The sequence below is a fragment of the Colletes latitarsis genome, chromosome 8 (assembly GCF_051014445.1).
Source record: "Colletes latitarsis isolate SP2378_abdomen chromosome 8, iyColLati1, whole genome shotgun sequence".
Classification (NCBI taxonomy): domain Eukaryota; kingdom Metazoa; phylum Arthropoda; class Insecta; order Hymenoptera; family Colletidae; genus Colletes; species Colletes latitarsis.
In genome coordinates, this window is record NC_135141.1 from 33,905,884 (window position 1) to 33,919,683 (window position 13,800).

At 38.0% G+C, this 13,800-nt stretch overlaps 1 protein-coding gene across 14 annotated transcripts in view; it reads left to right on the top strand.

Moving 5' to 3' along the window:
• Tlk (Tousled-like kinase) overlaps positions 1-13,800 on the top strand; it is a 44,496-nt gene that overhangs the window by 8,907 nt on the left and 21,789 nt on the right. For 6 of the 14 annotated variants that reach the window (XM_076770513.1, XM_076770510.1, XM_076770511.1 and 3 more), the window contains 2 exons: positions 1,957-2,042; positions 9,883-9,948. The exons of 1 other annotated variant lie outside the window; for it this stretch is intronic. In XM_076770513.1, the coding sequence (XP_076626628.1) occupies positions 1,957-2,042; positions 9,883-9,948 (152 nt within the window). Of the gene's footprint in view, positions 1-1,956; positions 2,043-9,882; positions 9,949-13,800 lie in introns of those variants that run through there. 7 more of the 14 variants (XM_076770515.1, XM_076770522.1, XM_076770523.1 and 4 more) reach the window with 3 other exon arrangements.

Genomic DNA, 13,800 nt, shown 5'->3' on the forward strand with positions numbered 1-13,800 from the left:
CGTTAATAACTTTTTAACGAAGCCTCGATCAACAAATTGCTATTCTTGAATTTCGTCTTATTTTCGCCTCTAGAATCTCCCATTAAAATTTTTTTATTATGCCTGATCTTTATGTTGCTTGCCCGTACATTACGAAAGCATGAATAGTTACTTGCATTCATAATTTTTTATTTCATCTAGATTTACGAAACTGTTATTTTCAGCAAAATTCAGCAGTCGCTACAAATACATCGGCTTTTCATTTCTCTCAGACACGAACTTTACGTTCCGGTGATGTAAGTGTTCGATCGGTCGGAAGAAATCACGATGGAACGAGAAAAATAAAAGTAAATGTTGGAAATATTTTTCCAACGCCGGGTATTTTATTTTATTAAGTATTTATTCGTGAACTGAAAGTACATGTATTAAGTCGCAAATTTACTAAATTTTAGTTATCAAACTTCGATTTGCATACAAGTTATGCGACTAATTACGCAACACCGTCCGCCCTAACGGAACAGCTATTTTAACGAGCAAATAATTTTCAATTGTAAAAAATGGAAGTTTTGTAATCCGTTACTATAGTTAAACACAGGAATTCTTTCTTTTCCCTTACCAAGGAGAGGTCCTGTGGTCTGACGATGACCTTTGATCGGGTTTCGTTCAGTGGTAGAGTTTGGAAAAACTTGGCAAAGTTGATACGATACTTGCCTCGCAATACTGTGGTCGTGCGTTCGCATCCTGGTTGAACAGTTTTTCGCAGGATCTTTTTTTCAATTCACTTTTTAATCATACGCGTCAATATAATATTTTAGTTTTTACTAACCTTAAAATGTATTTTCTTAAAATTTATTTCCAGAGTGCGGAGGATTTCGGGGGTATGTCTATTCACTGAAAGTGGTTGTAATAGACCTCTGCAATCGGAAATAATTTTTTTTGTCGATTTTTCTATAATATTTGTCGTTTTGAATAAATTTATTTGACATTCTACGGAAATATTCTCAAAACGTTATCATATATGTATAACAACACTCCATAAATTACGTGATATACTTGTAGTGAGTGTGCTTCGCGTTTCGATGCATTGGTGTATTCGAAGGCTCTATTGTGCCTATATCACCATGATCCATAAGATTAGAAAGCATGTTATAATCTACCCGTTGGCCGCCCCACACCAACGGATGGTAAAGATCCAGAATTACTTGGCCCTCTCGAGGAAGGTTTCTATGTAAATACTTGTTCGACCCAATCTTGATTCCCAGTTCCGTTGCATGGTAGAGGAGATTTTTCTGTTGGGTGTTGTGGCGCTGCTTCGCTGCAGTGTGGCAACTCGTGAGTATCTCGTAGGAGGAGAGAAAAGGGGCGCGTTTCGTCCGGGCCTGCTAGTGGACTCATTAGTAAGGTTTTTTAACAGGCCTCGCCTTAGTCGATTGAGGATTGTATGTACATATAGCAATGGAGGGGTCCGCGACGCCACAGTCTTTTCTATTTGGTTAGAGTCGAAACCAACGAGGGAGTAGACTCGTGAAACGCGACAATGAATTCGCTTTTTTTTTCCTATACGTATGTGACGCGTGCCGACTCAGTTTCTGTGCAGGAATGATTCTTAAAGCGAGCCCCATGCGTGATTCGCAAATTTAATGTCCCTTCCAACTTGGGGGATTCCCCTTAGAGCCCAGTGAAGCGTGACAACACGATGCTTTGTGAAAAGTCGACTAGAGTCTAGACTCAACTCGAAATGTACATATGTAATCGTTCGTGATAAAGCGATTTAGCGACAACGTGGTCTGGTCGATTCCAGAGTAGGTGCAGTTTCTTTTTCGTTTTAGCCATAAACAAGACGAGAACACTTACGGATAGGATGATCGCTTTCATGCTTCGTCGAATAGCTTCGCATCGTGTTCATAGTTCATCAAACAGCTTCCTCGGCTTCCAGCAAAGGACCAAGTTTTTATTTCGTGTAACTTGTTGTTCTAGGCGCTGGCGTCAAGATGGAGCATATTCAGGCCACCCTGGACCCAAGGAAGCAGGAGTTATTGGAGGCACGCTTTCTCGGAGCAAGGGTGAGCTACATTGTCGGGTTGCGCACGCGCTCTCCTATACACTCTCTCCGATACATTTTCTTTTTCTTCTTCGATTCTTCGGTTCTATTACCCCCCACCACCCACCCTCTCTCACACGTATATCGTTTATTATCTAATCATCGGTGGATAAGGAAAACTTGATATTTTAACGCAAATGTTTCTTTCACGTAGAAAATACGTACATCCTTACGAGGTATCAGAATAGTCGGCAATAACTGATATTTTACACGTTCCGAACAGTCCAAATTTTTTTTACTAACAATAAGAAAATTTTCTACAGATCAGTACGATCTTTCAATTTGTCCAGTTGCAAGCAGTATTTTTTAGAATTTCTCATCTGGTTGTTCGAACTCGTAGTATAAAATTACCTTCCAATGGCAGTGATTAGGTTAGATTAGGTCTGGCCAAAGTAGACTAAACTGTATAATTAACTTGAGTGTTTCAAACTCTATCACTCGATCAAAACCTTGTTAACTCCTCGCGGTCCTATGTCGATCTGAACTCGACATCCTATTTCGGTTCAACTAATTCTACGTCAAGTTTAGCTCGACGTAGAATGTTTTAACTACTGTTACAATTATCTTCGCGAAATATTGCGACTCGATGTAAATGTATGATAGTCGTTTCATTAGTATTTCTAATATACTATAATTAAATTCGTTAAAACTTTCAATTTCTAGCCCCACGTTAGATTTTCGCTAAAGATTATTTTTCTCGAAAGTACGTAGGATTTCGGGGGTATGTGTATTCACCAAAAATAATTCTAATTGACCCCCGCGATCAAAAATAATTTTTCAATTTAATTTTTTACTCGCACGCGATTCAAACTAAACTAAACTGATCATCGTTTACTATATCCTTCACAGCTACAGTAGCAAACATAGATTTTCATAATGCACGGCTCGCTGGTATCAAATATGCATATAAAGACTAGAAATAGTTTTAACGTGCATTTATAGCGGCGAGAGTTAAACCGAGCAATAAAACCAAGTGTATGAAAAGTTGGGTTTAATGTATGCAAATACATTAACATGCATTAACCGTTTGAGTGTCACTGGCGAATCCCAACGATCGCGCTCGTTGACATTGAAACGATTAAAACCAGGAAATCGAACAAAATAATTAACTATTTTTGTTTAATTCTGTTTCAACTTGGACGTTTTCTTTAAAGTATCTGATCTTGACGTACATTTATGGGAACGAACCTTTTTTTAAAACACTCTTCTTTGGGGACCAAAAATATTTTAGAGCTCGTGTAATAAAAGTTGTATGAAAAAATTCAATCGAATAAATATCATTTCAAATTTATACATTATATGTCAATAATCTGTCTCTCTCCATGCCTGTTTTGTTATTTTTTACAACTTGCCTGACGAGTATACTCTCGTCACCGCTTAATTTTTTCCAACGCAACTGGTTAAATGAACGTATATTATCGATCGTTCGAAAAATAGGTTGACTTATAATTAAAATCATCGTCTGTCTCGCGACATGGAAAAGCCACGTTTCTTCTTATTTCAAGGTGAACATCTTCCAAGCAATTCAAGTAATTTTATTGTAAAAGACGTAGGAATGATTCTGATGTTACCGTGTTTGGTAAGAAGTAAGGACCTATGATGTAATCAAGTATGCCAGCTCAAACGTTTAAACTTTGCCTTAATGGAAAACATGTTTGCGAACTCTCATGAGGGTTTGCCAACAAATCTTATTTTCCGAGATCCTTTTGTCTTAAAAGTATCATTATTAGGATTATTAGGCCTGGGAAAAATTTTAATGGGGGATTCTAGAGGGCAAAATAAGACGAAAATCAACAATACCAATTTCTTGATGGAGGCTTGGTTAAAAAGTTATTAACGTTTCAAGTTCCGCCCGTACTGAATTTTTTTCTCGAAAATGCGCAGGATTTCGGGGGTATGTCTATTGACAAAAAATGATTGTAATTGGCCCCCGCGACCGAAAATAATTTTTCCAGGACGATTCGAAACTTTTTAACGAAGCCTTAGTCAAGAAATTGGTATCGTTGATTTTCGTGTTATTTTGGCCGCCGAACAAAACACATGTCCGCTTACCTTTTGTTTCTACAAGAACGACGAGTGTCCGTAAAATACGAACTTGATCGATTTTAATGATTATGAGCTTCTGCTTTGTAACTTGAATTTGTAACAATGAACTTTTGACTAGTCATCCGGTCTGTCCGCAGAGTGTCGGTAATATAGAGAACCGTGACGCGAATCGATATGAAAACCACCCTTTATCGCGTAAGCACACGAGTGGCGTGCGTGCAATAGCGTAACACCAATGAGAGAACAGCAGACAGCTCGGTCGACGCGCCGTCTATTTATATACAACACTGGCTACCGTTCAGTGGAGCAGCGACGATCGTGTCGCGTCACTTTGCTAAAGAAGAAAGAAACTGCATGCGGACGGGTTTCGTTTCTTCCGCCAGTTCCCCGCTTCTGTACCTTTGGCGACACTCTCGTTGCCCCTGGCGGATACTACTTGAAACGCAGCTTCCGAGCCTTCCTCGGTCGTCATCGTACCGTAGAGATTGAAACTTCTCGCTGGCTTACAGTTCGCTAAACCACAGAGGTGGGCAAAATTTATTCGTGATATTCGGTTCGCTCGAAATCGTCCTGAAATATGGAATTGTACGATCGAAATCTAGCCAAGAATTTTGCTCCTCCATGTTAGATCAGTTTATGCCTCAGATTCTTTGTTCGTCCCTAATCGAACGGGTATGATGTAACGTAAAAAATTAGCACGCTTACGAAATAACGTCGTCGAGGACAACTTGAAAATTTAATCGAGCCACGCGTGTGGATAATTCGATAAGAGATTTTCTTTTATTGCGATATCTTCCGTAACGCGACGCACAGCCACGACTCGTTTGCATCGTGCGTACTATGTGTACTGAGTGTTAACTATCAATTTCTATCGAACAAACGACACGTTAATCATCAACTATATCGACGCGCTTCCTGTATCAAGAGCAAGCGACGTCGATCTTGGAAGCTTTCGTACGAAAACGATTCTGTCGTTCGGACTTGTCGCGATTCACTGATTCGATAACCTGTGCATTTTCTACAAATACCTATTAAAATTCTGTTACTATCCCTGTTTTACCAAATTATTATCTCTCGTGTCCGTTTCGTCCATATTTAATACACGGTCGAATGGTACGTAGTCGTAAAAATAAATATTATTCTACGAGGCTGGTCGTTGGTTTTTTAGCCTCGAAAAAGGTATTCTTTGCGAATATGGGAGTGTTAACCTTCTTGTATCTCTGCTCACCGTATTCTTACGAGCATGCACGAGTTACGCCGAACTGGTCCGATTACAAGATGCCGCGAGGCGGGGAGGGTAAATGACATTCGTGCTACACCCCTGAGATGACCTCCGTTTGTTTCTCCGTTTCAGAGAAATTCGATACCTCGTCGTAAAATTCTGTTCCTCGGAGGCTTCGGGGATCGGATAAAACCGACGGTAAAATTCGAGGTCGTGTATCTTGTAACCAAACTATTCGTTGGCGTACATGTTTATCAGAAACCTTAGCGTATACGGAAACTGCTAATTTTAGTTAATACATTAATTATAGTTAGTAGTCTCCTTCCCGTGACTCTGGAAAATTCAAGTTCACAATCGTATCCCTTCCAGTATCGAGATAAAAAGTTTCTTTCGCCTGAAAATATTTGAATTCTCGGTTGTTTCTAGTGTGCAGTAATCGGCATTTCTCGGTTTATTTAATCAATCGACACAATTTTCCTTGTCTGGGCATATTTCCTCTGTAATAATACTCTGTAAGTGTAATTGATAATATCGTTGGAAGTATATATTTTGGATTTTCAAAGCAGTATATTTTCGTCTCTTAAAGATCCAAGCTACATCTGTAAATGTATTAACGTTTCGATTTCATGTCAGTTTTTATACATTAATGGAGGATTCTAGTGGGCAAAATAAGACGAAAATAAAGAATATCAATTTCTTTGGCTTCGTTAAAAAGTTACTAACAATTATGATAATTTTTGGTGACTAGACCTACCCCCGAAATCCTATCTAGTTCTTAGAAAATAATTCGGTACAGTCGGAACTTTAAACGTTAATAACTTTTTAACCAAGCATCCATCGGCAAATTAGTATTCTTGATTTTCGTCTTATTTTGGCTTGTAGAATCTCCCATTAAAATTTGTTCCCAGGGTTGGCGGAACAACACCCTGTATAATATAAATGAAATAAAAAAAGGTTCGAACCAACTGCAGTCGATTAAGAATTTTAATGTAAAATGAATTACGATTTCTCTGAAGAAATCGTACCCGTGTACAATTTTTTGGTTGTTATCAAAGGTGACGATTGTAAAAATTGATAATTGGGATACCTACCTTGGTCGAAATTCCGTCCAACGTAAGAAAGCGGGAGAGAAAAAAAACTATCGTATTTCCTTCGTCGTGAAAAAGTAATCCTACGTCGCTGCGTGACCTACAGTCTTAGCGAGAGAGATTCATGAAAGCAAGCAAGCAAGCAAGCTGCTGGTGCATGTCCCCCGTATTGATCCTTTCGATAGTAAGTGGGTACTACGCGCATTGTATGGAAGGTTTATACATACCTACCTACCAACCTTGGGAACTAAACACGTACGGACAGACCCGTGTTCGACGTTCCTGAAGCCTTTTCGAGCCTCGAAAAGTTGTAACCTCTTCCCGTCGTGTGCGAGTGTTTTTCCAGTTCTCTCGATGGCCATCGTGGCCACATCGTTCTCTACTCTACGAAATTGGTATCGTAACTCATATTCTTTACGAACTATTATCTTACACTCAACTTGCATGTATCAAATATCGAATTTGAATGTACAAGTTAATCGTTCCACGAGATACACCATATTAATATTAAAAGAAATTCTGAAGCCCAAAGGCGGTCGTTGGCTGTGTCGTAGCAAACGACCTTTCTAATTTCTTCCGAATGGATCGCATTACCTAGATTATGACCTTGCTAATTAAAATCGTACCGTTACAATTAAATGTCTCGTACGGAATCGAGTATTTAAATTTTCCCACTAATAAAATTTATGTTCCGTACGATAAGAGAATTATTTCGAAACCGAACATCGAATTAGGTTTTGATAAAAGTAATCTGTATGATAATCGTCCATTGATCTTTCATAAATGATTTTCGAACATGCAGTCAAAGATTTCCGAGAACCGAGAGAGAGAGAGGGGGAGAGAGAAATAAAGAAAAAGTAACTAGGTACGATTCCGTTCAAGTTTTGGTACCAGATATTTGGTGTAAATGTTCGTGTTTCCGAGATCCGAACTCGACGCGCTGCATTCGCGCCCGATCGAGGCTTATTTCGGTACATATCGGACCAGTTATTCGAATTCTAATTGTATAAATAGAACGCGTGTAAAAATGATGCAAAAGTATTAGTCTATTCCCGTCGTCGGACGAGGATGTTTGATACGGGACGCTAATTCGAGCGAGGAAGGGTATCGAGAGACGAGTCGAGCAGAAGAAAATGGTCGGCGGGCAGGAACGCGGCGGAGTGATTGGAGGAGCGAAAACTCGGGAAATGCAGGGACCACGCGTACAGTGCAACGCGGTAACAGAAGCCGACTAGAAGTTCGACTCGCAATCTGCATTACCGTCCGCTTTTACCGCCACGGTGAATTTCTCTCGCCGACCGTTGATATATCGACGCCTGAGCGACCAAACAAAATGCCCCTTGTACCCCTCCCCTTCTCCGTCGTTTCGTCGTTTCGTCGTTCGTCACGATACGTCATCTTAGCTGCTCGACTATGTCCACGTATCGCTCGTCTATTTATCTACTTATCTCGTACATCTTTCCATTCGCTTATGCGCGTAATTGCTTACTCGACTATCCGGTTATTTGCGTATTCACCTAGACAGCTGTCCGTCTATTTATACGATTACTCATCCGCTTAGTAGACTATTCTCTTAACAAGCTGTTAATTTAGTTATCCCGTTTACCTCCTCGTTTTCCTATACTTTTTTCAGCTGCGTTCTTTTCACATCCGATTGCATCACGTTTACCACGATTATCCGAACAATGAAACCAGATTCTTGGTTAGACGGATATCTACCAGGTGTCGACCTGCAAGGATCCGGTGTACGATACGATGAGAACGGGTCTTATCGTACAAGACGGGCGTCTTTTTACCGACCGCTAGCTCGATGCGAGCAAAACTCGTTTATAGGTTAAAGCTAGTTGACTCCTAAATCCTAACCAATTTATTTGCGCCAACACTTTTGTATCCGTTAATGTTCCATGGTAATTGTTTGTCCTTAGACCGACGTCGGTTTTTCTCGGTTTCGTACGACTACAACGAGTCGAGTGATACCGTAATTAAACGTACAATTCTCTTCCTCGTTGTACAATTTAGTAACATCTATGTATTCGTCGCGTTCTGCCGTTGGATTTATCCACGAATATTTATCCTCGTAGCCGAACGCAACGCTAGTGTCGCGCCATTAAGGTAATTTTCGCATAAATCGTCATTTACGATTTACGTATTTATCGATACTAGATAGGGACGTAAAAACGTAGTTTATAAAACGAAAAAATACTCTAAATTTTACATGTAGCGAGTTTTCTAAATGAAAAAGTCGTTCACCGTTAAACGGAGTTATTTTTTTTACTAGTAGCCACGAGAAATTTGGTAAAAAATTTGTAAATTGCAGTTACATCTCGATTTAGCGAGTTAACCTTTGGACTGCGAACGTGGATCGCTTCTGACCTTTACTAGTTGAGGTTAGGTTTTCTAACAGCATTTTGAATACGAGTCATTTACATGTAATAAAGTTATACATAAATTCATAGATATAAATTAAATGACAAGGAACAACAATTGTAGAACCTAACCTCAACTGGTATGGGAGTTTTGTGGATCTAGCGTCAAACATGCCGGTGATATTGATATATAATCTACAATAAAAGTGTTTGGTTGTTAAATATTTCCCTCTATGGAACGAACAATCCTCTTCTTTAATTATTTCTCGAATCTTTAAAAGGAACGGAAATTTGTTGAAGCATGTAAAATTCTAATATAGAAACGTTAGTTCTTCGAGTTATAACCACATTTTCTAGATAGAAGCTGGGAATAAATAGTGTTTTTCAAGTTCGAAGTACCGTTATCGCTCAATTTATGTCTTAAGTAAATAGTAATAGTACTTGGAATTGGTTAGGTCGATTTGACATTGGTATTAATCTACGTCGTACGTTCTACTCGAGATACGTAATCAATAATGGTCCACGTATGATAGAACTCTTAATACACCTTAGTCGAGCTGCTTAGGAGTCTCCTAATAAGAATTACACCGATCGATGAATTGGCCAAATCGCGTACACTTGGATTTCAATCCTCTGGATCGTTAGATAAATAAAGTTAGTTGTTCCAGGAAGGAAGATATTGTAATCAAAAGGAATTTCGTAAAATATTTATTTACGGGAAAACACACGTTTTAAAACCCCCGCCCACATTCTGATTATTTAAAACAATGTTTTTTCTTTTATGTATGTATGTATGTATGTTAACATAATTAAAATGGCTGAATGTATTCCAATGAATTTTCATGTTTTATATTCTCGTTTCAAGATGTGATTAGATTTTGATATGATACATATATTCTTTGTTTGCCAAAATTCTAAGTGTTTCACATCAATCTTACGATGAATTCAATTTTTCAATAAAAAAAAAAAAAAAAAAGAAACAAAAAATTAAATAAACGTTTTCTCTGTATGCTTTAATAATGCTTTGTAATAAAGTGCCCGAAAAATTTCTGACATATTCGTTTCTGTTAATTCTTTTAGGGGGGCACCTTCCAAACAGATTGGAAACCACTGACTCGCGCGATTAATTCGTTCCGGAGCTTGCGCGTAAGTCGAATTGTATAAATACGATGTATTCCTGGTGAAAGAGAAAGATCAGTTTCACGGTAATGCTGTACCATAGGTACGGCGAATATCGACAGTGTTCCAATAATTTGTCAGTTTGCAACTTTAACAAAGCCTGATTAAATACGAGAGAATTTCTTCCAGAGCTGATCTTTCTTTCTCTCTAAAATACATTTGGTATACAATTTTAGTTACAAAAATCCATACCTATTCTTTTCTGAGAAGGAAATTTAACTAAAAATACTTAATTCAGTATGTAAATACATATATGTACGTACTATAAAATATGTAGAAAGCCACGAGTAGAAATACAATTGCCTATCTACAAATCTGTTCATCTCGTAGACTTACTGCATGTCGTACGTTCGAAGAGGTGTCCATTCTTAGCATCCGTAACATACAGAGTGTTCAGTAATCGTGATAAAACTCTAAATAATGTAATTCTACGTCAAAAAGTAGGTCTCGAGTGTAAAGTTTAATTTTTCATTTGCTCCATGCATACTAATAAAAGTGAATTAAATTAGATAAGATCAGATTAGATTATACGATATAATCGTATATCGAACATAACAAATCTAATTGGATATTCATATCTTATGATAATAATTAAGCGATAATATCTCATTTTAATGTTTAAATGCATTTATTCGCTAGAAAAGAAAAGAAAGATTGTTTAATAGACGCGTCAAGGTAATTTCAAGGTCATTTATATTTTTTAAAATAAAACTTAATATATTTCATTCCTCGGTTTCATACAGTCTAATCGATACTAGTATTCGTAAAATTGTAAATAATGGTACTTTAATTAGGAATGTAAACTACGAGATATCGAGGACGTCTTTACAGTCAACGAGTTAACAAGGGCACGTTACGTTCGAATAATAGTATTTTAATGATAAAACGTTCGAGTAACGGACGATCTTGCAAAGAAGATTGTACAAATTCTATAAATAGCGTGGCAATTAAATTTTGCTAGCGTGACTAGGTTCCTTTACATCCAACTTGATCGTACCGTGGAACGTATTATGGTATCTACCGCGTTTCCACGAGAAGAAAGACAAGCGTGTTTACATCCCACTCCTGTTGCAGCAGTCTGCTGACTCGCAGGTATTGGTCGAAAACGGTGACAGCCAATCAGCGGACTGCAGCAACAGTGGGGATGTAAACACGCTGCGCCCTCTTCTCGTGGAAGGACGATACTTTCTGTTACTTTGGAAAAATATAGTTCGATGACATCGATAACGATCATTGACGTTACAATGCCAAGAAAAATTCTTAAAAGCAATTTCATTAAAAGATGAAACTTTTCATAAAATAGATCTCTAAACAATGGCAAAACTATAATTAGGGATTGGAATCATGCAACTTACGATATAGTCGAACTCGTATTTCGTTACGCTCTATGAACACGAGGAAAGAATATACTACGTTCCATTTAACATTAACACGTACGAATACATCTCGGTATTTCCTAACGTATCTCTTTAACATCGTTTCGATCGAAGAAAATAGAATTTTTATAATGAAATATATGTTAGACGAACAAATAATGTCATTGTCTATGGACCAATATTGCTGAAAAACTGATCAGATCTTGAGATGAAAATATACAACTAAAATTTGCCTGTTACATATAAAAAAGCGTTCAAAATGCTTATCGATTCTCTCCTGTAGAAACGCTTAGAATATCAAGTCATCAGAGAACATGCGAAAAAGAATCCTGCGTCCATGTGCCTAACTCTGAGCCATGTCATAAGTCAGACACAATCGATCTGTTTACGGTATCCGAAAATCTCTGGAAAATAATGGTAAATTATTCTGAACATTTTAACCAAAACCTGATCCTAATCGTTATCGATGACGGAAATACTTTTTCACTTGCCATCGACCAACCAAATTTCACGTTATAGTTTACGTTTTCATTATTGTTGATAATATAACTGGTGGTTCAAATCACACGAGCCAACGTAGGTTGAGAAACACTGGTATAGTGGGCACAGTATTGAAAGTAAGGGTTCATTCATACGGATACGCGGGAGCTGACCTTAAGAGTGACGGGGCAACTTGTAGCATGAAGGCTCTTCCGCTTGCTCGCATGAAAGAGCTCTTATTCTCGATACAAACTCTCAAGAATCATGCTCCCAAGTGGGCACCGGACATTATAGACCTGTCGCCAGAGATTCAACAAAATTGGAAGCAGACAATCGACAGATATGTATATTGGGTTGGTTAATTAGTAACGTTGAATAAAAAAAAACATCAATTATCGTATATAAAATGTTTTAGGTAATACATAGTTTGTTCGATGAATGACAAGAAGATGTACCCCGGCCATAAATGTTGGGACACTTGAAAAGTAGTCGTAGAATGATCTTGCCAAGTTCACTTTAAAGGTTAAATTTTTATAGATTCTTTGACGTTAGAAAGCGAATAAGAACGTGAAGGTGGTTTTAGTCTAAACGATGTTATAATTTCAAACGGTTTCCAAAGTTGCGATTCAGAATAGTTAATAAAACTGCTGTTGTTTCTTGCTGAAAATTCAAACATTATTTTTTTAACCGACCCAAGAGACGTGAATAGGATGCAATTCTACTTTGTGGAAACCGCTGTTAGCTACCTAATATTCGAATAAAATTTTGCACGCCCTCTGGCTTGTTATGCAACTTTGTTGACAGCGGCGTAAAAGGGACAGGTTGGTGTTGAGAGCTAGCTGTTGTTTATTTGCCTTCGCCTCGATCGCCTCCGAGTACGACGTCGGGGACGAGAGTGAGAAACAGTGAAAGCGAATGAGATACAGTTAAAATGGTGGGGATAACTGCCACGACGTAAAGAGGGACAGAAACTTGTAGCTCGAAGGGGGGAACGTCACTGCGTCAGAATTCTATTCGAATGATAGATGACTAATTAAACAACTGTATACGATGATTTATTCGAAATGTTTACGATTAATTGGGATTCAAAGCAACGACGGATTATATTTTAAACGCAGTCTCGATCGAGTAGAAAAATCTTAAGCTCAAAGAAAGAAAAGAATATAACGAAGCTTCGAGTCTGCCCTCGATAATGAGCAGACAACACAGGCGACACCACCTGTTTATCTTTTATTCGCGTTTTGAAAATGAATTTTCCATATCCGCGACATAAACCCAATCGAAGAACAGCCGACAGTTATGCGAATCCGCCTTGCAACTCGAAGACTTCGCTAGAAACGACCGAGACGGTGTTGGGTTAGGTAGAAAATGGTGGCTCTCGTCCGTCCCTGGAACCTTCTCCCTATATGTCCCCAAGTCGATTCTTTCGTTTGCCTGATCTTGAATATGTATATGTATTTCTTTTTGTACGATCGCGTGTAAAGAAGTCGAGTTTTTGCTCAGGCTGATAATTTCTTTGATCGAGAAGAAATGTTTTCAGGTTAGATAAATTTATTTAGTAGAATCTACATTTTCTGCTTAATACTAACAGAGTTTAACCAAATCATATGTACATATACATATTGCAATTGCGAAATGGCAAAGAAAAATATATTTCGAAATTAACATTGTTCGGTGGTTAAGTATATCAACACATTTGCAGCCGCTGAATTGACACGACCCCTATAGTTAGTATATGTATATTATTGCGTAAACATAGGGATTATTAAATCCATAAACTCGCGATATATTCAAATTGAGCCTTTAGACTTCGTTAAGTGAATGTATTTTAAAAAATTGAAATTAATAAAACACTTTTACGCGAAAATAACACGTAGTTTTAATCGGATTATAAACTGTAAAAGAAAGTCGTCCCACGGTATGTTATTCGTATGATACTTTCATTCAGGGAAACTTCTTGTCT